The 23883-nt window shown below is 43.1% G+C and overlaps 2 protein-coding genes across 2 annotated transcripts in view; one reads left to right on the top strand and one right to left on the bottom strand.

Moving 5' to 3' along the window:
- Fez2 (fasciculation and elongation protein zeta 2) overlaps positions 1 to 14894 on the top strand; it is a 40897-nt gene extending 26003 nt beyond the window's left edge. Inside the window, 3 exon segments of the mRNA XM_038319001.1 lie at positions 8325 to 8400; positions 11582 to 11647; positions 14034 to 14894. Of these exon segments, the coding sequence (XP_038174929.1) occupies positions 8325 to 8400; positions 11582 to 11647; positions 14034 to 14050 (159 nt within the window). The 3' untranslated portion in view covers positions 14051 to 14894.
- A 1315-nt stretch (positions 14895 to 16209) lies between these two features.
- The window catches only part of Crim1 (cysteine rich transmembrane BMP regulator 1), a 175616-nt gene continuing 167942 nt past the window's right edge, over positions 16210 to 23883 (bottom strand). Inside the window, exons 15-17 of the mRNA XM_038320549.1 lie at positions 22699 to 22821; positions 20105 to 20295; positions 16210 to 18700 (exon numbers count right to left, since the gene is read on the bottom strand). Of these exons, the coding sequence (XP_038176477.1) occupies positions 18524 to 18700; positions 20105 to 20295; positions 22699 to 22821 (491 nt within the window). The 3' untranslated portion in view covers positions 16210 to 18523. The remainder of the gene's footprint in view (positions 18701 to 20104; positions 20296 to 22698; positions 22822 to 23883) is intronic.

Below are 23883 nucleotides of genomic sequence, written 5' to 3' on the forward strand. Positions count from 1 at the left end.
AGGTTCTTCAAATACAAAGTGTATAACATTTTACATTATTCCATTAATTTTAATTTTGAAAAACCTCCATGTCACAGCTTTCTGAGAATGAACTTAGTTACTGCTTTTGGAATAATTCATGTTTTCAAAACTGAATATAAGGATTTTTGAAAATAAATTTTGGTTAGAATTCTCTTATAAATTTATAATTCCCACATTGAAATTTTTATGACTGCTTAAAGTAACAGAAAAAACCTTCTACTTTTACATTTTTTTGGGGTGGTGTGTTGAGATTGAGTCTTTATATTCCTGGATGCCCTGTAGCTGGCTATGCCAAATAGGCTGGTCTCAAATACACTGAGATCTCCTGCCTCTGCCTCCCAAATGCTGGGATTTAAGGTGTGGTGCTACCCCGCCCCATCCAAGCTTTTACTTTTTAAATAGTATCTGTAACTGAATATAATTTCATTTGTGTTTTAGACCTTTCTAATGTTTTCTCCTTAATTTCAAGAACTTTGTTTTGCTAAAAACTGAAACTACTACTGAGTAAATTAGAACTTGAAGCTGATGTGACTTGTGGGGAATAGTAATTCTGTTTCTTTCCAACTCCCTGAATATAGAATATTAAGGGAGGAAGCTCAGATGAGAATTAAGGAAAGATATAGAAAAAACTTTCCTTAATTTTTTTTTCTTAACCCGTTTTTTGCACACAGCTTTGATACTGTAAGTTTGAAAGCTGCCTTTGCTAGTTAGAGACCTGTTCTGATCCGTTCTGATAAGCCATAGAGCAGTTATGCAGGCAGAAATAACTGAGTCTCCTGGCCCTCCTTCCTAGCTCTGCTTTTTCCTGTTGTTGGTGTTGTTTTGTCGTTGTTATTGTTGTTGTTGTCTTTGTTTTGTGAAATTAGTTGAAACTGGTGAAGATGCTCTGCAATAGGAAAAGTTGATACTAAGGATTATAGAAAATAACGGATACACTCCGATACCATGTCTGGGTTTTTTTTTGCTTTTTGAGTCTGCAGAAAGTTCTCCAATTCTCTTTATTGTTCAGAAAGACCTTCAGGGGTTCTAGCTGAATTTCTAGATTCTTGCTTGTAGGTCGGTCTTTTCTTCCCATGGTCTCCTGTCTTTCTGCTACAACCTTCAGCAGGAGTCCAGTATTCTCCAGTTCGCCATTATTACAGTCGGACAACTTGCTTGAGGTTTTGCTGATCTTCAACAGATGTAGAGGATGTCATGATTTCTTTTGGGTAGTGATGTCTCTTGTTCTAGTCCCCCGTTAAATGAATAGAAGCCCAGACTTTTTTGATTATTGATGTGGCCTTTCCAAGCACATCGCTCAATTCTTTCCATGGATTATTTCATTTTAGTCTGCATAGCCATCCTAGAATGATATTAACATATTCTTATTGCCATGTCTTGAACAAGCAAATGTTAGCTCTACAGAGGCCTTAGCTCCACAGAAGTAGCATGAGTGGAGAGAGGAAAGTACAGCATTATCTAAAGGGGATGCAGAGCTCTCTAGAGGTAAGAGACAGGAATGGCTTGCAATTTCCTTCCCTTGAGCTACCTAGGCAGGTTGTATATGGGCTCAGAGCTCTTGCCTTCTTTCTTGTCTTTTTGGTTTTATAGATTTTTTTTAAATTCTAAATGTTTATACTGTGCTGCTTCTGGTTTTGTCTGAAGAAAGTGTCAAGAGAATGATTTGAGATTCTTTAACTACGTACCTCTTTAGAAAAGGAAATGTACGAGGCAACTGGATATTCCGAGTAGTGAAGGCTCTGTGTTCTACGTCAGATAACCTCTTCCTTCCCCTGACCTTGATCCATGACTTTGGGTATTTTTGTCTGTAGCAAGGGCAACAATAAGGCAAATACTGTAATGCTTAATCTCAACTTCCTGCTTATATATGGGTTCATGCAAAAACATTCCATTTCTGAGCATGGCATTTTTGTGGAATTATTAACTCATTCCTATAAGATGCAGCGGGATACCTTAGAACACAGAACCTGCCCGATGTTTTGCTTCTGTGTTGGGGCCCTTTGGATCTTCTGCTTCATAAGTGGGAATGGTAGATTTAATGGAAGGGGGGATGGAAGATTGGCTCCTTCCACTCTTAATATTTTTAATTCATCTTAATGAATCATTTTTAACTAAAGTGTAAACAAGTCTCTACCATTGTTCCTGTCATTCAGTATTCATTGGCTTGAGACTTAGTGGCAGTGCTCTGACATGTCTGTGGTTCTTCACCTTGAAGAAATAGCGAGCAAAGAAAACGCTTCCTTCTGCCCTCTCCTCACGCTCTTCCTTTTACTTATAATATAAGATGTAGAAAGAATTTTTACCCCTGGTTCATTTTAGCACCAGAACCTCTTAATATTGCTTCTGCGTCTCCAGGTTGGTTCTTGATGGCTGCTAGTGTTAGGTGGGTGTCATACCTGAAGTGTGGCAGATAATTTACAAGCACCCCCCCCCCCCCCCATAACCCAGGCCCACCTAGTTTCTCTCTTGAGAGCATAGTCATTTCCTCCTAAGGAAACAAAGACTTGGAAGTAGACCATGGCTGTGTCTGCTGTCATTCTGGAGCACTTACTGCTTCGTGTGGCACTTTGGTTGTTTGACTGCCGGTTTTGTGTGTGCATGTTCCTGTGTGTGTAGCTTTGATTTGATTTGCCTTTCTTAAACATGTATCTTTTGGTTGAGGGTAATTCATGTATTCATAGAATATTTAAGTCAGAAGTCCATCAAATTGTGTCTCTTGACCGTCTCCATGGTGAAGACGCAGGCCACTGTAGGACAGAAGCAGGCGCTCTCACCACATGGTGCAGAGCTGGGAGTTCTGATTTTGAGTTTGACCTTTTTCTGCCTAAGCTGGCATTAATTTTTTTTTTTTCTGATTCCAGATACTTCTGACTGGCATGTTGACTCCTAGATTCATGTAAAAAATTTGCACGCATTGGCCAGTGTTTCATAGGAACTAGAATGCTCAGCTCTCAGCCACCTGTGTTAATTGGGTTCTATGTTGTATTCTCTCTCTCTCTCTCTCTCTCTCTCTCTCACACACACACACAACACACACAGAACAGAGAGAAGAGAGAGAGAGAGAGAGAGAAAGAGGAGAGAGAGGAGATACAGACTATACACACACCCTTCATCCCTCTAATCTCGTTGACAGTTTATTTAGATGATTGTCTTTCTTTTTTTACAGCGGTGCCAGGTGTAGTAGTCTTGCCATCTACCACGTTGCTGCTCTGGCTTGGCTATTAGCTGGGGAGTGCTCGGGGACTGGGTGCTCTCGTCTGTGTCTGCCGACCCAGGCACGGCAGAGGTTTTATTGAGAAACTTGAACTTCAGCTTCTTTTGCTAGTGTCACTAGGTGGTTTCGTGTTTTCCAGCTTGCTTTGGTTCCCCATGGTTGCATTTTTACTTCTTTTTAACCAGGCTACAGTTCTGATGGTGTGAACACCATTCCTCACTTTCTTGTAACTGAAATAATCCAGTGGTGTTCATGTTTGTATATTTATAAAGGAAATCTCAAATTGCATGTGCATCTTAAGAATGTGTATCAACCTTTTTTTTTTCTTTTCCTTCAGTGATCCTAGGTAGTTTTGACTGGGAGAATAAAGCTAATGAATTCGGACTGTACTCTCCAAAGGGAAAAAGGAACCTAGGTTTTCCGTGTATGTGAGTTCTAACTCGTTTGTCCAGCTTGAGGTTTTCTGAGTTCTTATCTAACTTTAGTGGTTTCCATAGAAATGGAGGCCAGGTAATGCCGACTGAAAGCAAGCATTTTTTCGAGTGCCTTTCCAAGGGAATTTATTTTGTAGAGTGCTTAAATAATGAGCTGACTTGTTTACTTGAAATCATTTCCCATCGTTTTTGTTGCTGACCTCTGGAACCTCTGATGTCATCTCTTTGAATAATCTGTTTTAAAAACAGGGAACATACTGCATTGTAGTGTGTGAAGAATCTGCCAAAACTAGTGTTTGTAGGATTTTCTTTTTTAAAAAATATTTATTTATTATTTATGTATACAATATTCTGTCTGTGTATATGTCTGCAGGCCAGAAGAGGGCACCAGACCTCATTACAGATGGTTGTCAGCCACCATGTGGTTTGCCGGGGAATTGAACTCAGGACCTTTGGAAGAGCAGGCAATGCTCTTAACCTCTGAGCCATCTCTCCAGCCCCCTGTAGGATTTTCTTGTTAAAAAAAAACATCTCTTCCATTAAAAGTAATGTATAGCCAGGAGTGGTGGCACACACCTTTAATCTTAGCACTCGGGGAGGCAGGGGCAGGTGGATCTCTGGGAGTTTGAGGTCAGCCTGGTTTTACTGGTCTACAACTCAAGTTCCAGGACAGTTAAAGCTGTTACACAGAGAGCCCTGTCTTGAAAAATCTACCAAAAAAAAAAAAAAAAAAAAAAAAAAAAAAGGTTACATTCTCAGCAGACTCAGCAGAGTGAGGAGCCATGGAAATATTCTGACCAGATAACTGGTTCTCGCCAACACAAAACTGTGTGTGGAGATGGATCTGGAAAAGGTGGGGTAAGAGGGTGCTAGAGAAGGAGGCCTGTGCTGACAGCTCCCACAGACACGTATGGCCGCCCTCAGAGTCCCAGTGCTGCCCTCGACTGGTGTGGCTGGGCCAGAGGCCCACAGCTGCCTCCTTGCAGGGCAGCTCTCTCTGTACTTTTCAGTTCTTCGTTAATCAGGATTTCTTTACACTCTTAATATTTATCGAGGGCCTCAGAGGGCTTTATTTCATACATATTGAATTGATCAATATTTACTGTGTTAAAAATTAAAACTAATGAAAGATTAATTCATTCAAAGTACCAAAGTTAAATGATTAATTCTTATATAAATGGTTAAGTTTTCATAGACTATAACTTCAAAGCTTCTGGCTAGAAAAATGTTATTGGTGTTTGTTTTTGTTGGTTTTGTTGATGTGCGGCGTAACTGTAGGGCACGGGTCTCAGCTCTGTCTCTGCATTCTGTCTGTCCTTTGGAATATTACACTGTAAGCTGAGACAGGCTGAGTGAACTGCAGAGCTGTATATGGCCAGAGTACGTGATATACTTGAAAGAAACTTTATGAAGCCTGACTATGCATGATGACTGTACAACAGTAATTAAGACAAGTCATGTCTTGATCATATTAAGATGTTTGAGTTCACGTACCTCTAGGAGAATTTCAGTGATCTCTTACATTGGGCCACAATTTGAGATCCTTGGACTATTGTATTGTATTTATGAGAGCAGAGACAATTGCTGTGGTTTCCTTGGGACCTGGAAAAATGTCTTTAAGTCCATTCCTTCAGTGTTTACAGGCTCAACTTTCCCCCTGAAATTCCAGGGAAAGGCAATGTCCGGTGAGTCAGACTGCAGCTTCCTTTTCAGGAGCCTTTCCCTTAGTTAGTCATGCTGAAGGAATCTCTCTGCCGCCTTTGCCTCAGCTGTTAGATAGGTACCAGTGGCCCCTTTTCGCCATGCATGCGGCTGTGCAGGCCGGTGACAAACCACGATAAGTCGGAGAAAGGAAAAGAAATCTCATCTGAGTGCAGTGAACTCTAGGAAGTCTTGGCAGTCGCTGGGAGAAATAAGCTGAAACTGTTTTCTAAAAACAGAGTAGATAGTCTTTACCAAAGTTTTGGGCGGCTCATCTGGTAAAATGGGATCCATTCTGCTCCCCGGGAAGCATATGGCGTCTTCCAATTCACATTTTCAGTAGCAAGGCAATGGCAGGTGCCTGGAGAGCGAGTGGGAACCATCGGCTCTCTGAGTGGCATCATGTTCATCTGCCAGCCGTTAGGGTCATCGTCCCCAAATGGATGGTGGAAAGATACAAACTTCACCTCAGAATCAAGTTGTCAGTCTTTCCATAAATGTAGGTAAACAGTATCAAAAGGTATCTTAAAAATTGTGTGGTAAACTTTTCATAAAATGTGTGTGCAGCTGATGTTTATAACAAATCGGAACAAATCTATTAGTTACACCAGGAAGGCTCTCCGTGGGTATGATGGCCTGCCAACAGTTATTTTTGCATTGAACTCAGACGGTTTCTGAACAGCATGATTTTTGTCTGCTTTATGAGAATGAGTAATTGTGGCATTTTCTAACTGCTTGACTGCTGGGCACAGAGGGTCATGATGGAACATTCTACTAAAATCTCTGAACTTCTTTCTCTGTCCTTTTCTTCCTGGGCCATATACTGCTGCCTTTAGCGCTTCAGCATGGAAGGGATCTCAAATGTCATTCAGAATGGCCTCCGCCACACCTTTGGAAACTCAGGTGGAGAGAAACAGGTGCTCTGTTATCCTTATTTTCCTCTTTCTGCTCCTTCCTTTTCTGTGTGAGGGCCCTGAAACTTGGCACTTTTACTAATTTATTAAGACTGTCGCTTAAAGGAGAGAAGCGCGGGTTCATTATATCTGTAGTCCTGATAATGAATGGAATCCCCCTCTGGGGAAAAAGCATTTAGACTGGACAACAGACTAATTGCATTCTTAAGCAGGTTTCAGGGCCCCATTTCTCATGCCCGCCTTTAACAAATAGATATTAATATACTGACATAATGGATTGCATGTGCAGAAAGGGCCGGTTGTGAAGACAACTGAGCTGGAACATGACACTCTCCTCTTAAAAGCCCGGGAAAGAAGATCATGGTTTAAGGAGAATGTGGCCAGAGGCTGGTATAGAGTCTTAAGGTGAAAAATATGCAGAGAATGGATTTTACCTCTTTCACCTGAAATTGGGCATATTGTATAGTGAGCCAGCTCAGCTGTTGGCCAAGTGAGGAACAAGGTAGCATGTATCAGAATTGTGTGCCGTGAGCTGTGCAGTCAGATGTGAAGCGACTTGGTTTGTATGTACAGTTCTGCATAACTCAAAGAAGGGTTGCAAACATGGGAAATGTAATATTGGTGACTATGTTCGAAATTATTTTTCAGCCTTTGAGAATTCCATTTGAAGGAAGACACTCTTGTAGGTTAGGTTTTGGATGATGTAACATGTAGGCAGTTTATCAGAAGAACCCAATGCCTAGTGGTTCTCTCCGGAGGGAAGAGGGCAGGCTTACTCTGACATTCGCAGCGGATAGTCAGGCTCCGTGGGGTGGTGGAATTCCAGTTTCTATTAGTTACTCCCTCAACCTGCAAGAAAGAAAAACAGCTTCCAAATTGACCTGACTGAGGAGGTGGGCCCACAGCCTCGGCATAGGTCCCTGAAGCTTCTTCAAATTGCTTGATGACTGAAATCTTAGGCGGGCACATTCCTGTGTTTTATGGGCACTTTTATAAAGAAACATACTTGGCTGTACAGTCGAGCCTCACCTGGAGAAGTCTGGTTCCGAAAGGCTGTGGGGCACTGTGGGTTTAAGAAGTGGAACAGCTCATTTTTACTGGACCTCAGGCCCAGTTATTTTATTTATAGAGTCACACAGTCCATGGGGATTAGGAACAGAGCTGGAATTGAGAATGAACATGGAGGACAAACTTAGAGAAACTCAAGGACTGGCCAGGACACTAACTTTCTAAGCAAGCATTTGCAAACCATCCTGAACTGCAGACAGATTCCAGACAGTTACTTCTAGAACATGATTTCATGAGATTTTCTTTTTCTTTCTTTTTGGACACAAATGTGATAATAGTGAGCCTTTAGAGGCAGGGCAATTTATCACAAATTTGGAGATTATTTTTATTATTCTTTTGCCTTTTAGGCCATTCTGTCTCACTTTTCTCATCTCTAATATCTAAAATAATTTATGCATACTTATACAGTCCTTTAAATATTAATTATCCATTTCAGTAATTGTTCGGGGAAGTGAGTCTTTGTTATTCATGTCTAAAAGAAGCTGGTTTGTGTTCTGAAACATTGTCATGTTATTCATGTTGACTGTTGCCTTCAGCCAGTCAGAGTGGTCTGAGAGGGAATGATTTGACTGCCAAAAATGATCAATTGTATAATATTGGTAAACTATGCTGTTAGCTTAATTACTGTTTTGAAACTGTGTTAAAAATTGTGCAAGGAGAATGCTAATAAGATTCCACTTAAAAAAAATTGAGCAAATAAAGCCAGTTGTCCTCAGACCTGGTCCCAAGGAATGCTTAGTGGCTGAAAGTTAGAAGTTTATTGTAATGCGAGGCTTCCTCACAGCAGGGAGAACTGGGGAGAAAAATGAACCTCAGCTGAAAGTCAGACTTGGGGATGCTGCCTGTGCCCGGCTCATCTCCAGACCAGCTCTCGTTCATGTTAGAGAGAGGGCCTTCTAGGAATTGCATTGTTTTGAAGGTAAATTCATTCAGGCCTAAACGGTGCTTTTCTTTCCCCTTTTAACTCCGCAGTATTTGACAACAGTCATCCCTTACGAGAAAAAGAACGGCCCGCCGTCTGTCGAGGATCTTCAGATATTAACAAAAAGTAAGCAAAGACAAATTTAATGCTTATTCGTTTGACTCTTGTTTTTTATTTCTAGGTTTTATTTTTGTTTATTTTGTCAGTGTAGGTTGGTGTATGATGGATGGCGTCCTTTATTCTTATGAGAGTGAAATAAATATAATATCAAATACAGTGCTGACTCTAGTCTTCATGGTTTGATTTTTTTCTCCTTATTTTTTTTAATTATCTGTGAGCTAAGTTTTTTTTTTTTTTTTTTTTTTTTTTTTTTTTTATAGAAAACATGTAACTTGAATCCCCATCATCTTACATGAGGACATGTCTGTCCACAAATTAATTGTTTTTTGGGTCTTATGTGACTTAGTGTCCAAATAGGAGAGACCTAGAGATTTTAGGGTAAACACCCAGACTCTTGTGAACAGAAAAGCAGAGGTTTTAGCTGTAGGGAGAGTCCACAGTGAGACTCAGAACACGCCTTCCCACAGCAAACATCGCCGGGCTCTGCGGTGTGCCACATTCTCTTCTGTACTTTAGATATGTTGATGGGCAAAGCAGACACAGGCATTGCACCTGTGTGTGGTGGTACATTTTAAGACTGTTGGTGAGATTACTAAGTAGACGTAGTGTTAAGTGTGTCCTGATGTAGTCATAAAGGGCCACAGAAACCTGATCACTTTTATTTTCACAGATATTCTTGGAAGTCACTTTTTCTTTCTTGGTAACATTGGAAAATTAGGATTAAAAATATTTTCTCAGCTTACCCGATAGCAAATAAATTATATATGATTTGGGATAAGTCACAGTCAGCTTGGCTTGGGCTGGAGAGATGGCTCAGTGGTTAAGAGCACTGGCTACTCTTCCAGAGGACCTGGGTTTAATTCCCAGCACCCATGAGGCAACTCACAACTGCCTGTAACTCCAGTTCCAGGGAATCTGGTGCCCCTTTCCGGCCTCCACAGGTGCCAGACACATACACAATACACAGATAGACATGGAAGCAAGACACCTCCCCATGCACCCACACAATACACAGATCGACATGTAAGCAAGACACCTCCCCCACACCCACACAATACACAGACTTGTAAGCAAGACACCTCCCCATGCACCCACACAATACACAGATAGACATGTAAGCAAGACACCTCCCCCACACCCACACAATACACAGACATGTAAACAAGATACCTCCCCATGCACCCACACGATACACAGATAGACATGTAAGCAAGACACCTCCCCCACACCCACACAGTCAGTCAGTCAATCAAGCAAGCAGTCACTGTCTGAATCTCATTAAAAAAAGAAGAGGAGGAGGAGGAGGAGGAGGAGGAGGAGGAGGAGGAGGAGGAGGAGGAGGAGGAGGAGGAGGAGGAGGAGGAGGAGGAGGAGGAGAAGAAAGTGAAGGGATTGAGCTCTGGCCAAGGTTGCTCACATGTGTAATTCAGCACTGAGGAGGGTGAGGCAGGAGGATCGCCATGAGATCATGGGATTTAGCCACCCTGGGCTACAGAGTGAGACCCTGCCTCAAGACAAAGGAAATATCAAGGATTATATTTGTTAAGTAGCTTACTTCTAATTGTAAGTTTTATAATAATTGCTTACAAGAAGGAAATGAAAATGTCACGCGCTGGTGGGTACTGCTGGTGACACATGGATGGGAGGCCCGAGGGGACAAGCAGCTCCTTTTAGCCGCTCGACTGCCTGCTGACCCCAGTTGTTTACTCCTCTCCATGGTGAGCAGTACATAAAAGTCTTAGATTTAGATATAGATAAATCAGGTGATGCCTGTCAGTCTAGGATAAGGAAGCCAGAGTTCAGCTGGGTGGCTAGACCTCTCGTTTTCAGCAAGAGCTTGCATATTTGGGTGCCCAAGACCACATAAGACAGTTAATTACAGGGCTGACTCTTAATTCCTGGGCAACTCCACTTGGAATGACACTGGCTTCTAGTGATTTTATAGAGACGTTAAAAAAGTTTAAACCTCATTGAAAGCAGAAATGTTGAACCTGACAGTTGTCTAAAGAAGGGAGCATAAATACTGCTCAGAAAACAGCTCAGTGACGAGACCAAAGTCATTGCAGTTGCTTAGAATGTTGGTTCCCTAGAGCGATCTTAAATGATTCTTAGATGGTGCTTTGCTGGAAGGACACAATTTGTAGAATGTCCGGGCATCTTTGGGTGACATGATGACGATGGGACAGCATTTCCCTGGTGAAGACATTAGGGCACATCAGCCTCTGCTGTCACCACAGAAGAGCCACCTACGGATCTGTGGCCTTCATGGGCATGATGCTAATAGTAGTCATGAGAGCTACAATAGCTGTGCTCCTGCTGGTTACTGCGACTCACTGTGTATGTTCTCTGCTTGCAGTGAGGACCTGGATCCTCATTAACAAGCCTGAGACAGACCTAGTTATTACCCTCAGGTTACAGATGTGGAGCTTGGTCCACAGGCTACTGAAGTCCTTACTCATAATTAGAGTAAGTGGCGGAGCCAGGGTTCAAAACCCCAGATGGCTGATTTGACAGTTCTACATGTAGTCTTCTCATACATCCAGGAAAAAAAATTAACTGGGAAGGAACAATTGTGAATTTGAATTTGTCTCTGCTTAGGTGGTTTTGATTAAAAAGCAAGACTGAAAACCTGATGCCCAGTGGCTGAGTGGACACACACACACGTGCATACGTGCACACAACACACACACACACGTTTCCTCATCTTCTTCCCTAGCAGAGAAGGTGTTCAGAGTCCAGCAGATGCCGAGTTGCCTCTTAGGCCTTCTTCATTTGCTTTTCGGATGTTTTCACTTAGTCTGACTAGCTTATTGTTTGGAGAGCACAGCTAAATCTCCCCTTTCTCTAGGAGGCCCTCCAGTTCTGAGGAGCTCTGAGGGCTCCCAGCTCATCAGAGCACACAATAGACTGTCCTTCATTCCCCAGCATCCATTAGAACAAAGCAGATGCTCTGGAAACAGCCCAGCGCCTTTCCTGCCTCCTGCGCTTGGGAACATTAACCCAGGGAATGAGTTTCACTTCTTCACCGAGCCTTCCCTGTATTCCCTTATCTAGAAAAGAATCTACACAGAATTTGTGAATCGGTTACACCATGTCATTGATTAGGACTAAGGCTATAACTTTGAAATTAAACATGATTTTTGATCCGAACCTTACATTATTGCCACTGTCTTTTCTTACTTTGCAGTTCTGCGTGCCATGAAGGAGGACAGTGAGAAAGTTCCAAGCTTGTTAACCGACTACATCCTGAAAGGTGGGTTTTATGGTGGTGCAGGAGCAATGGCTGAGGAGCTGTGATTGTCATTAAATGCGTCTTGTTGGTAGATAAAATGTGCTCACAGCTTTGTTAATGTTCAGTGACAGCAGACAGGTGACTGTGGGTGACTGTAACATTCAGTTTCTACAAAAATGTAGCTTCTACTTGAGATCCCGGGCTGGAAAGGATTCCCACAGCCGAGTGGTGAAGACTTATTGGAGGAGGAAGTAAGAGAGAATTAAAAAGGCATTGCACTCTGGGTGTGGTGGTGCACGCCTTTAATCTCAGGATGTGGGAGACAGAGGAAGGTGGATCTCTTGAGTTTGGGGCCAGCCTGGTCTACATACAGAGTTCCAGGCAGCCAGGGGGTATATAGTGAGACCCTGCCTCAAAAAAATGAATAAATGTGTAAAATAATTAAAAGACATGTTCGCTTTCTGAGGTATGGACACGTTGGTCCTGGGAGGCTTGGGTGTCTCTGTTACCTTGAGGATGATAGAAAAGGGAGGACAGATCTGCCAGCGTGGAGATGGTGGAGGAAAAACCGTGGGCAGTGCCAGGGGAGCAAAGGACAGACCAGAGTCTCATGTACAGAAGGGAAGAGAATTGACATTCCTCACCGGTGATCCGTGGGCTGTAAATATTAGAGCATATGATCTGGATTATACAGGCGGCGGGTATTGTGGAGGGATAAGGAGCCAGAAGATATGGGTCTCATTTTGCTGAGAAAAGAGCACAATGTTAACAGTACCTCCTCAGCTGTAGGACCAGAGCGCTCACTCAGCTGTGGGAACGTGAGTGCTGTGCAGCGGGTTCACTGGTCCAGGTTTGACAACGGCACAAAATTCACATCTCGGTAGTCGACTGAACGATTTACTGCTGCACACTTTGACTCCCTCTCCCCCACCAGTTAGAAGGAGATAAAAGTGCTGTGACCTCCGAGACATTTACTATCTCTGATGGGCTTTAATTCAGCAGTATTTTCATAAAAATGAAAGGGGCTTGCGGTGAATGATACAGACTTGTGATGCAGAATGTAAAGACCTAACATGTAACGCAGCAGCCGGCCACTTGCCCGCCGGTTAAACAGGTGGAAAGGGTGGAGTCAACGGTCTTTTTTTTCCCCATGGACGGCCTTTTCTCGCTATTAAACTAATTATTATGATTATTACTGTTCTTTACCTGACATCCTTGTTTATTTTGTGTTGTGCTAGCATTGGTATGAAGGCTGGATGGCCCTGAGGTTTGTCCTAGCAGTGAAACAGGAATGAGACGAACATAAAGAACATGGCTCAGACTTCAGAACCAGTGGGTCTAGAGGGCACAGCCAGGGCGACCAAACAGTGCTGGCTTCTGAAGGATGGGACGGCCTGGGGAACAGGGCTTTTACTTTAAAAACTTAGGACCATTACTGTAAATCTTGTCCTCCCACTTGGGGAGGCGGGTGTCCCCTATTCCTGGGCCTGTCCCCCACCCTGCCCTGGCCACTGGCTGTCTTTGAACTGTGTCTGCTTGTGCTGTGCCTGCTTCTCGTGAGCTGCTGTCTGCATGGGTTGCGCTGTCTCTGTTTTCTGCTATGAAGACTGGGTTGAAAAGCAGCCAGAACTCAGACTTCAGCAGTGATGCTGTAGTCTAGAGCATGAATGTTTAGGGATTAGGGGCTGCCATTATGGGCTTGTGGGTAAGAATATGCTCTTTTCCACCCAGCCTGCCAACTGTTGCTCCTCCTGGGGACCAGCACTAGGTCTCTCCGTGGGAGGGCTGTTGCTCACCATGGAGAATGGTGCTCCTTCTGGCTTAGCTGGCCTTCCTACTGTCCTCACACAGATGCCTATGGCTTGGCTGTGTAAATATACGTCCTTAGCTTTAATGCCAAGGTGAGAAGGGAAAGAAGGTGAAGTGACCCCATTTGGCCTATGATGGAACGGGTGCTGCTGGCCAAATGCAACTTCTCACTCTGATACCACCCGGCAGCCACTGTGATGTCAGTCACAGTAAGTACCCAAGACCTAGGCCACTGTATGGCTGCCACTGTTCCTGCCTACAGAGCCGACTCACACACCCTTCTTTGACTTCTCCAGGGGCCTGCGTTGTTACAGGACTTGGGGCTGGAGTGATGGGCTTACATCTCATGTGATACCCTAAGAGACATGGCCTTTAGGTGTCTCATTTCTGGAAAATTCTAGTTAATGTCTTAGAGAACTTCTGACTGTTGGTGGTAGCCCTTTGAAGTCTTAAAATGCTGTTACAGATGGCATTAGTGTTTAGTCTTCATTACACTGTGGCGCTTTACAACACATATAGAATGTATGTAAGATTTCATGCATTTAGTCCAGGTGTGTGGAGAAGATACATTTCTACCTGTTTCTTTTCTCTGTTGTAGTTCTGTGTCCTACATAGAGCAGCGTTACGTGGGAGCGCGTCCCCTTCTGTGGACTCCAGGCTTGATTTCCTACGGTGTCACTCTGGAAGGTGGCAATCGTGAGTCCCTGCTGCTTTTGGAGACCCAGCACACTTGAACTTGGATTTGCAATTCAGTGTTACTAGATCACGACTTCACAGTCTGTCATTTTATAGCACCGAGAGAGCGAGCTGTGGCACTCTTGAATTCTGGAGATAGGTTTTTGGAAAACATGGTTCCTAAGTGAGCAGAGTCGAGGAAAGAGCTAAGAACTGGGCACGCCATTATCCTTTTCCTTAATTCAGTGTGGCTGTTAGCGTTTGACTTCCTCCGTCAGAACTGCACTGAAGAACTGCATTAAAGCACTGGGAGAGCCAACCATAGTTGTTCTCCAGTCATGGTGAGATCAGTGTTGAGTGTTTAGAGCATCTTCTATTACCTGCCAGTATTGCCCAGAGACAGACCGGCTGTGGACTGGTGTGACACAGAACGCCGTCACCTGCCCTGCTTTGGTCTAATGGTGGACACTGGACACTATTGAAAACTAAGTTTGTAACTTTTACCTATTGCACCATTGTTGACGTGTGAGCCATTAGGATGTCATTCGGAATCATTATGTCCTTGGGTGTTCTGTGTCCGTGAAGAAGTGTACTTTGAAAGGGGTCCATGCCCTCTAAGGTGCTTAAGGAGCTACTATGGTACTGCCTGTTCAGATGGCTGTGTTCAGTTTTATTTACACCTGTGTGCTTTTCTAGAAAAATACTGCTCACGGCTACACTAATCATGAACACTTTTGCCAGTTTCAATCAAGTCGATATTTAATAAAATAATACATACTTAAGAGTCTTGAGTTTTTGTTTTCTGTTCTCACCGTGCTGATTCTTGAACTTCATGTAGACCTTACCACTACAGCATGTGCATGGGGGGAGGTTCTGATTGGCTAGAAGGCCAAGTGGGGAAGGAACTTTCTAGGTCATATACACTACTGTGCAACGACAGCCATCCTCCTATTGTGCTGGGCAGTGAGAATCTAGAGTCACGGTAGCTCCCTCCCCAAAAGAAAACGAGGGTGCTTCAGAGTCTTCTCCACCTTAGAGTCTCATATACAAGGGTCCTCTAGACTCTCCACTCTTGTCAGTGGAATGCTGCTGTAGTAGGCCCAGTTTGAAGTCTGAGGGCGCTTGGCATTTACTAGGAGACTGGACTTCAGCATCTTGCTTCATAGTGAAGATGCAGGACTACTGACCACATTCGGTTGAATTACTGAATACACAGTATTAGTAATTTAAGAAACTGATTAGAACAGAGTTTGTGAGGTGCCTGAGATTAAAGAGAGAGTTCTAATGGTCAGTTTTAAAGCTGTTGACCCGCTTATGGCTTATTCTGGATTGTGCTTAAAGTTTCACATGCAATCCTATACTAAGACAGTTTTCTTTAAATGGGTTCCCCAGTTTTGTCTTATGAACACTTTATTCTTCAGTGCCTAGGAATGCACCGCCAAACAAAAACTAAGCCTGCGATGATTTAGTTTTGATGGGTGAAGCATCCAAATCTTAGTATCAAAATGTTTTCAAATCTCAAAGTTTGTGAGCACCAACATGATACCCTAAGTGCAAAATTCCACAGCTGGCCTCACTGGGTTGGTTAAATAAAGTGTTACTTCAGTTGTCCAGAGACTGTCTAGAAGGCATATATGTGAAACGCAAACACTTTCATAGTTAGGCCCCATCCCCGAGTATTCTACTATATAGGGAGACACTGTAAAACTTAAGGAGGTCTGCTGTTTGCAATACTTTGGAGAAGGGATATTCAGTTTGCTCTGATGATGAGAACCTTTCTCATTTGGGATTGACAGCAGCAGGCAGGCCAGCTTCTTGTCTTTGCAAGAGCAGCACTCCTACGTAGTCCAGCCTAAGACCGCTTTCTGCAGGCGTCCATGGGTAAGGGCCACCTGCTGAGGGATGGATGCCCACGCTCCTTAACTGCTGCTGGAGGTGTGCAGACCAGGCCACCCTGGGAGACCATTGTGTTCTCACCCCGATCAGAGTCTTCCTGAAGTGCATGGTTTTGACTTAGTGTTTACTTGCTGCCAAGAACCGGGCTGTAAACCATCCCCTCACAGCTTTGCTTTATGAAGACAAAAGCAATACTACAGAAGTCTGGTGCACTCCAAGTGCTATATGCCCGGTTTATTCTTCAAGAAATTATATTTGTTTTTCTTTTACAAGAGCACAACAGGAACCAAAGTAAGAGTAATAGATACAGCACTCAGGATAAATCATATCTTTAAAATAAAAAAATTTACACCTTGTCCTATATCCTGTTAGTATTTTCATATGGCCATGATTGAAAAAACAAAAAGCAAGCATTTACAATTTTTTTGATAAAGTTTTTTTTTTCTTATGCCAGGAATGGATAAATTGTCAACAAAATTTTATACTAATCAGGCTGATGTAAATCTATTTCAGTAACATATCATTAACAAATTCATTATGGAAATAGATAAAAATATTGCCCCTTGATAATAAATCTTTTTTCCTTTGATGCAAACAGCTAGAACACCTTTTTCTTTTTGATATTCTAAGACAAAAAAATGGTTAATCTTCAGATTAATAAATTAGGTCATTATAATAATAAATTAATTTTTTTTAAGTTCAGCAACCTCTGTCCAAGTATTTACAACAATACTTGAAAGTTCCTTTACAAAACAGAACACATTTTCTTTTCACATTAAGCATCCTGGGTATCCGTGTCTTTCACAACAAGCATTTTGAAAAGGCAAATTAATGCACAAGTGGGCCATTAGTGTAAAAGTGCTAAGAGCTGTTTGAAAGATAACACTAGAGAGTACAGTCAGTTATATCTGAGGCAAACGACAACAAACTTCCAGCTTATTGTGGACAATATTCCAGTAGTTGTTTCAAACAGTTGTTTGAAAAAAAAATCCAGGAGCTGATTAGTGACGCAGATAAAAATTGCCATCAGTGTCTTTGGCCAGTGAGCGAATTGAAGACCAAGTGAAAGCAAATCCAAACGAGGAAGAAGATTTTAATAAAAGGGACCTCTTTTCCATAGCAGGTGGGATGCTGGCTGCTCAAAGTGCACACACGCACCCATGCACACACACGCACCCATGCACGCACGCATGCGTGTGCATGCGCGCGTGCTCACAACCTCTCTTCCCAATTAAACTGCAGATAAATGAGATTGTGTTATCCAAAAACCCCCATGTGATCAGAAGCGCTGCTCGGGGATGCCTGTTTATCTGCCTTTGTTCTGGTTAAAATCTCATAAAAATACATTCAACAGGAAAACATAAATTGTATGTGTATAAATATATATGTATATATATTATATACACATGCACACAAATACTCTTGTTTTTGAAGCATAAGATAGTTACATAAATATTCCTATAATTGCTAAAGTTTAAAGAGGCATCATTATCATTTTTTTGAGCTTCAACAAAGGTGCTTGAATAATATACAATTAAAATGAAGTAGTTTCTATTTTGTAGAATCAGTATATAATAAAGAAAAAAAATCCCAGTTTTTTTTTAAAGTTTCTTCTTAAGCTAGAGCTTCAACAAAACTATGAACAACCGACAATACAACAGAAAGAAACAATGAAGTACAGCCCCTGGAAATGCCTGGTGTCCTTCACCCTCGCCCGCCTTCCTGCCACGTGGGGTAAGAGAAGCTCCAGTGCTCACGTCAAGAGGTGACCTTGTCCTTACCCACCTGCTGTCTCTACTAGGAACTGGCTGACTGGCACGGAAGGAAACAGAAGCAGCAAAAAGAGTTAACTGTATAGATCCTTAATAACCCGCTTTCGAGAAATGGTGCTCTCCATTTCCCTGGCTTCCTCACTGCCTACTGCAGTTGTGACTGTATAAAAGAGAAACTCGTGGCTTTACACCTGGGATGGCTATCAAGAGTTCTGGTGCACTTGTCTGGTGGTACAGCAGCTGGGTCGCAAGGCCTTTTGTGTTCCTGCTCATTCAGGCCCGGGCTTTGCAGCGACCAACACAGTCTTCAGAGCAACAGGAAAAGAAAAATTTCCTCTGGGCCATGAATTGCTTTTATTTTCCTGGCTTTTTTTCCCCCAAGCCAAGCTGACCGATTTTTCTTCCCAACACTACCCTCCCAACCCACTTCCCCCACCAAACTCTCTGCCCCACCCCCAAATGTCTCTACAGCTATCTTACAAGCAAATATACTTTAGCAAGTTTTAAAACTTTGGTTCTATGAAAACATATGGTCAGTGATCTTGAGGCCAAGTGGGAATGCTTGTTCTGCACAATGCTGTAGACAGAGCCCATCCCAGTTAAGTCCTTAGTGCTGGACACCAAGTCACAATCTGATACAATCCACTAAGCAAGTGCACAAATTCTAGTTTACTTTAAAGAGCAGATTTTTTTTTTGTTGTTGTTTTCTCTTTCGAAACCTCATCCATGCTGCCGCCGCCTGCGTTCACACTGTTTGGTAGAAATTGTCTGCCTGTAGATGGTTCTGTTTTTGCATGCTGTAGAAGCCACTGAATCGTGCATCGGGTTCAGCAATTCTTAGCATCGTCTGGGAACCGTCCGCCTGGACTCGAGTGCCTCTCTTGCAGTCCACAGATACCAGCTGATTATTCAGGGAAGATGGCTGTTCAGTGAGAGAGGAGAACGAGAAAACCCACAGGCTTAGCTTACTTTTATATGCCAAATGGACAGGAACTCAGGACCTAACTCAGGTGAGACAGAAGTTTCGCCATATGAGGATGGCCAGAGTGTCTGCAGTGCATGATGTATTATTATTATTTATTATTATCATTATTATTATTACTTTAGTTTTTCAAGACAGGGTTTCTCTGTAGCTTTGGAGCCTGTCCTGGAACTAGCTCTTGTAGACCAGGCTGTCCTCGAACTCATAAAGATCCACCTGCCTCTGCCTCCCAAGTGCTGGGATTAAAGGTGTGCTCCACCACCACCCGGCCATGATGTCTTATTATAGTTGTATGTAAAGGGACATCCAAATCCTTGGCTGTAGGCCTGCATTTAAGAGGGTTGGAAACCAGTAGAAGTTACCAGGCAGGCATATTTCAAAGCAAAAGAGGTTCTGTTCGCTGTGATTTCACTCCTTAATAGAGGTTTCCTGGATACTGGATAGTGCACCTCCTCCTTTCCTTGTTCAGTACCGTGTCATGTATCTGGCATAAAGGCTGTGCCCATGCATAAAGTCTGTGCCCATGCTCCCTCTCTCGCATAAAGGCTGTGCCCATGCATCTCTCTCTCTCTCTCTCTCTCTCTCTCTCTCTCTCTCTCTCTCTCTCTCACACACACACACACACACACGGACACACACACGGACACACATACCAGACAGGAACTTTATATGGATGGGAAGTTGGATGAAATACTCAGGCTGTCTAACTGAGTGCAAAAGGAAGGGATAGAGTTGGAAGCAACGGCTCTTTCCTTAATATATGTGTTTCTCCCTTTTAAAACATGCATGATTAAGAGGTCCTTAGATTAGAACACAAGCATTCTCTTTGTCCCTTGGTGAGAAGTCTGCCTCTGGACCTTGTGTTCTCTCAGTGTCTTTCTCCACCCCATCTTGCCTGACTTCTTTGCTCCCTCTGTATCTTCCAAGCTCCTCCTGCCCTCTCCGTCGTTTCCCCTCTTTAGTGATTTCTTTTCTCTCTCCATTCAAAGACCAAAAAATGACTGAGATGGTCAAGTTTTGGCTTCAAATATAAATGAGAATTCAGGACTCACTTCAGCAGGTTTCAGCTCATTTAAACATGTTTAAAAAAAGCACGTCCAAGGAGTTGGGTCCTGTGGAAGCCAGGACTCATTCGCCAGTGGATGGCAGGTAATTTACTCAGTGTTCAGTCTTGCCCTGGACAAGTGTTACATGCTTGCTTGCTACAGCTTGATAAATACTTGACATTAAAACTAGCAAAAATAAAAATGATATTGCCTAACAGAAAACATATTAAGAAAACTGAGGGGAAAAAGGAGTGTAAGCAGTGGTGGATTTGGCACTCAAGAGATTCTCAAAGGGTACCTTAGTTGGTGTCCGGTACCAGCACAAAAGCGGTACCCACTGTTTCTTCTGGTTGATGAGCAGGAATACTATTATGATGGAGAGACATACTATTATAGGAACTACAACTGAGACAACGGAGTCCAGCGATGAGTCTTCACTTGGGCGCAGCCTGTTATTATCTCTGTAGTCTACCTGGAGGTGACCCATATCTAGGAGAGAAGAGACAAGCACTTAGTTCTTCAGCGGAATTTTAGAGGATTATTTTAATTGCCCTGCAAATACAGATCAGCAGCGTGGTTTTATTGCTTCCCGGTACTTTGGGCTACAGGCATGATTAAAGTCTAATGTCGAGCCAAAGCGTTCTTAGATGGTAAAGTACTTAGAGGCTAAATAAGATTAAGGAAAAACTTGCAACAACAATAACAGTAATTTTTAAAAAGAGGGTAAGAATGTTACTGACTGGGCAAGAAGATATTTCCTGCCGCTAATTGGGAGAATATAAAACACTGGGTAGATTTTTCAAAGTGATTAAAACTAGACTAATTTAAGAACATTTGTTACTAATATTAAAATATTTTGCCTACAATGAATAAGATTTTGGATGGGCTAAGGTTTTAGTAGCAAAACAGCTTTGTTCCCTACTTATTGACAATTGGAGAGACCAGAACCAAGTGCATTCCACAGGTAGATACCAGGTTTCATTAGATCAAACACGAGACAATGGAGTTGATTTTCTAATTTGCTGAGTTCTAAGCAAAAATGCTTATTTTTAATAAACTTGTTGAAAAAATATCTTATTTCTTGCCCTGGTTAATTATACCAGAAGCACGGGGGGAACGACGGTTCTTCAGAAAGAGAAGTATCGATCTGTGGGATGGTGGGTTGGCTCAGCTGGTGGAGTGCTGACAAGCTTCATGACCTGAGTTCGATCCCCGGAATCCACATAAGTGTGGAAGGAGAGAACCGACCTCAAAGTTCTCCTCTGACCTCCATGTGTATATATCATGCACAAATACAAAATAATAAATTAAAAAAATCCCAAAACAAAGGTTCTAAGCGGGACGTGTAACTCTGCAGTAGCGCCTCTCTTCGAGGCTCAAGGTCTGGGGTTTGTCTTCCAGCGCCGCACAAACCAAAACAAAACCATAAGCAAATGGAACTGGTTTCTGAAACTTTAATGTCATTTTATTCCAAGTCAACCATTCTAGTCAGGTTGTCTGCACCGATCAAGGGCAGCGAGAGAAAGACAGAGGAGGTAACGTCCAAAGGAATTGCTCTTAGGTTGGTTCCGGGGACTCAGTTTTCAAAAGGCAGCTCTGTGGTGTTAAGGCTATGGCTACTGAGCGGCCAGTACAGTGGATAATAATCTATAAGAAGATGATAAATAAATAAATAAATAAATAAATGGATAAATAAACAAAAATAAATAAATGGATAAATAAAAAAATAGAATAGCATGAAGGAAAACGCTTACGACAAAACTGTCATTTTATTGATGGATTAGGTTAAATTAAAAAAAAAAAGCAGGTCTGTCTTCCCATATTCCAAGTGATACCAGGTATAGTTTCAGGCCTATGCATCCATCCTATGTGAAGATTCAAAACGATTAAGGAAAATCCTGCTGAAGAATTGAGGGCTCTTTACAAACTTTAGGCTTTCCGTTCTGCTAGGATGCTGAAAAGCACACCAAGGAAGTTAACTTTGAATTCCCTGAACTCAAAGAAAACACCAGAAGTAAAAATCACCAACAGGTCTCACACCTCTCAGGTCGAAACAAGACGAATTACCAAGGAGAAGCACGCTTGTCTCGCTCCGGGACTTTGAACAGACACTATGTATGCACAGGTCCCCAGCAGACTCTATCTGACGAGGATGCTCTTGTGACTGGAGGCCCTCACTCTCAACAAGGACACATATGCTGACTGAGTGACTGAACATACAATGCTAAATGTACATCTAGTCCGAGCAATCTCACAAGGAGCCAGAACCCTGGGTACAGGGGTTTGGCTCTGGTCATCTGCCTTGCTCCAAAGATAATGTTTATAATGTCTGAAGTAACAGATCATTAATCTCTCATGCAGTAAATGCCGCTTCTTCCAAAAGAAATAGAAAAACTGCAAAACGATTCTGAAAGCATGCTTGAAGTCAACAGGAGGCAGTATTGAACCAGGGCTTAGCATAAATTTTAAATCATCTCCTTGGCAACAAACTTTAACCTCTATGGTGTGAAAACCTGAAAGAGGGATACTGCCTGCTAAGGACAGGTCCCCAAGGGGCTACGTTCATTCATGCCCACTTCGCTTCAGGCTCTTCTGACCAGGAACAGATTCCTTTCCCTCATCACCAAGCATCAGAGCACGGAGGACCAGGAAGGAGGAGGAGCACGGAGGACCAGGAAGGAGGCATTTATCCAATGATCTGTAGACATGTTTGACTAATGTTGACCTGTTGAATACATTTCAGCCATGGTCTTCCCCAGAGGGAGTGAACTTTCATAAACCATTTGAAAAGAAAGTGTTGTTGTTGTTTTTTCTTCCCTTAAACCAGGAATAAACAAAGCAGACTACAAAGAAGACAGGACAGATCTCAAGTAACCTGACTTCAGTGTTTACCTCTAGGGAGATGAATGATGTCATTTTCACTTGGGGTGGGCCACATGGGCGCCTCCAGGTCAATCTCACCACGATGGTTTTTCTTCTCGATGGGTACATTGGTCGGCTCTGGCACATACATTTCTAAAAGAACAAAGTGTTTTACGTGAGAAATGATGGACAAGATGCCTATTGCTGGTGTTAATGCCCTTGATCCAGACAGAGCCTTCGAGTCAATGCCCTATGTCCCAGGAGGTGAATGACTCGCTTTCCCAGTGTGCACGCTGGTGCTGGCAGCCAGGTTTGTGGGGTCTCAGCCTTCTTCCTCCACCGTCCTTTCCTCCTGGCAAACGTTGCCTTGTGTGTGTGTGTGTGTGTGTGTGTGTGTGTGTGTGTGTGTGTGTCACAGCTACACTGGGTTCTGCCTCTCCATCTCTCCATACTTTGGTTCTTTGTGTATATACCACCATTCACCAAGCATGGTGAGAGCCGAGAAGGACTTGTGCATTCACCACTGTAATTCTTTTTAAAGGTTTTTCAGAAATGCTCAGATAGGTTTATCTGCCGAGCCCCGACACAAGGCCACCGAAGTTCAGTTATGCTCTCTCTAGTGGCGCCATTTTAAAGTTCCGCAGTGTAGCTGTACCTCTAAGCTGACATGGATCCCTGGTTACTGTCCTCACAGAGAGATAGATTCATTAACACGAACGCTGCAAGGAGACAGGAGCGCCGAGGTGGTGATGGAACAGTTCCTGTCTCACTCAGGGCCTCACTTGGATGTGAGGGAGCCTACGTGTGGTCCGGACTGCCTGGGGAGTCTCTGGTGTGCCGGGGATCAGACTGGGAACACTGCCCAGAGGCTGTCCTGGTGAAGGCTAAGGCTCTGCAGTTCAGGATTAGGGCAGGGGATAAAGGAGCTGTTTTGGCAGGAGTCCGGCCCAGGGATAGAAAACTAGATGACTTGGGGAGAATCTGCGCAGTTGTGGGGCCTCAGGTTTGAAACTGAGAGGTTGACTAAGCAGCTGCTAAGAAGGAGAAGGGTGAGAGGAGGTATCCGTGTATACATGCATGTGCGCGTGCTCCAAAGTCATGTTACATGTGGGAAGAGAAGGGTTCAGCCAAGGGGTGGTGGGGTACAGGCTAGAACTGCTGAACTGAAAAAAAGAATGATCCACATCTATCCTCTTTAACTGCAAGTCTTCCGTT

The sequence above is a fragment of the Arvicola amphibius genome, chromosome 2 (genome assembly GCF_903992535.2).
Source record: "Arvicola amphibius chromosome 2, mArvAmp1.2, whole genome shotgun sequence".
NCBI classification, from domain to species: domain Eukaryota; kingdom Metazoa; phylum Chordata; class Mammalia; order Rodentia; family Cricetidae; genus Arvicola; species Arvicola amphibius.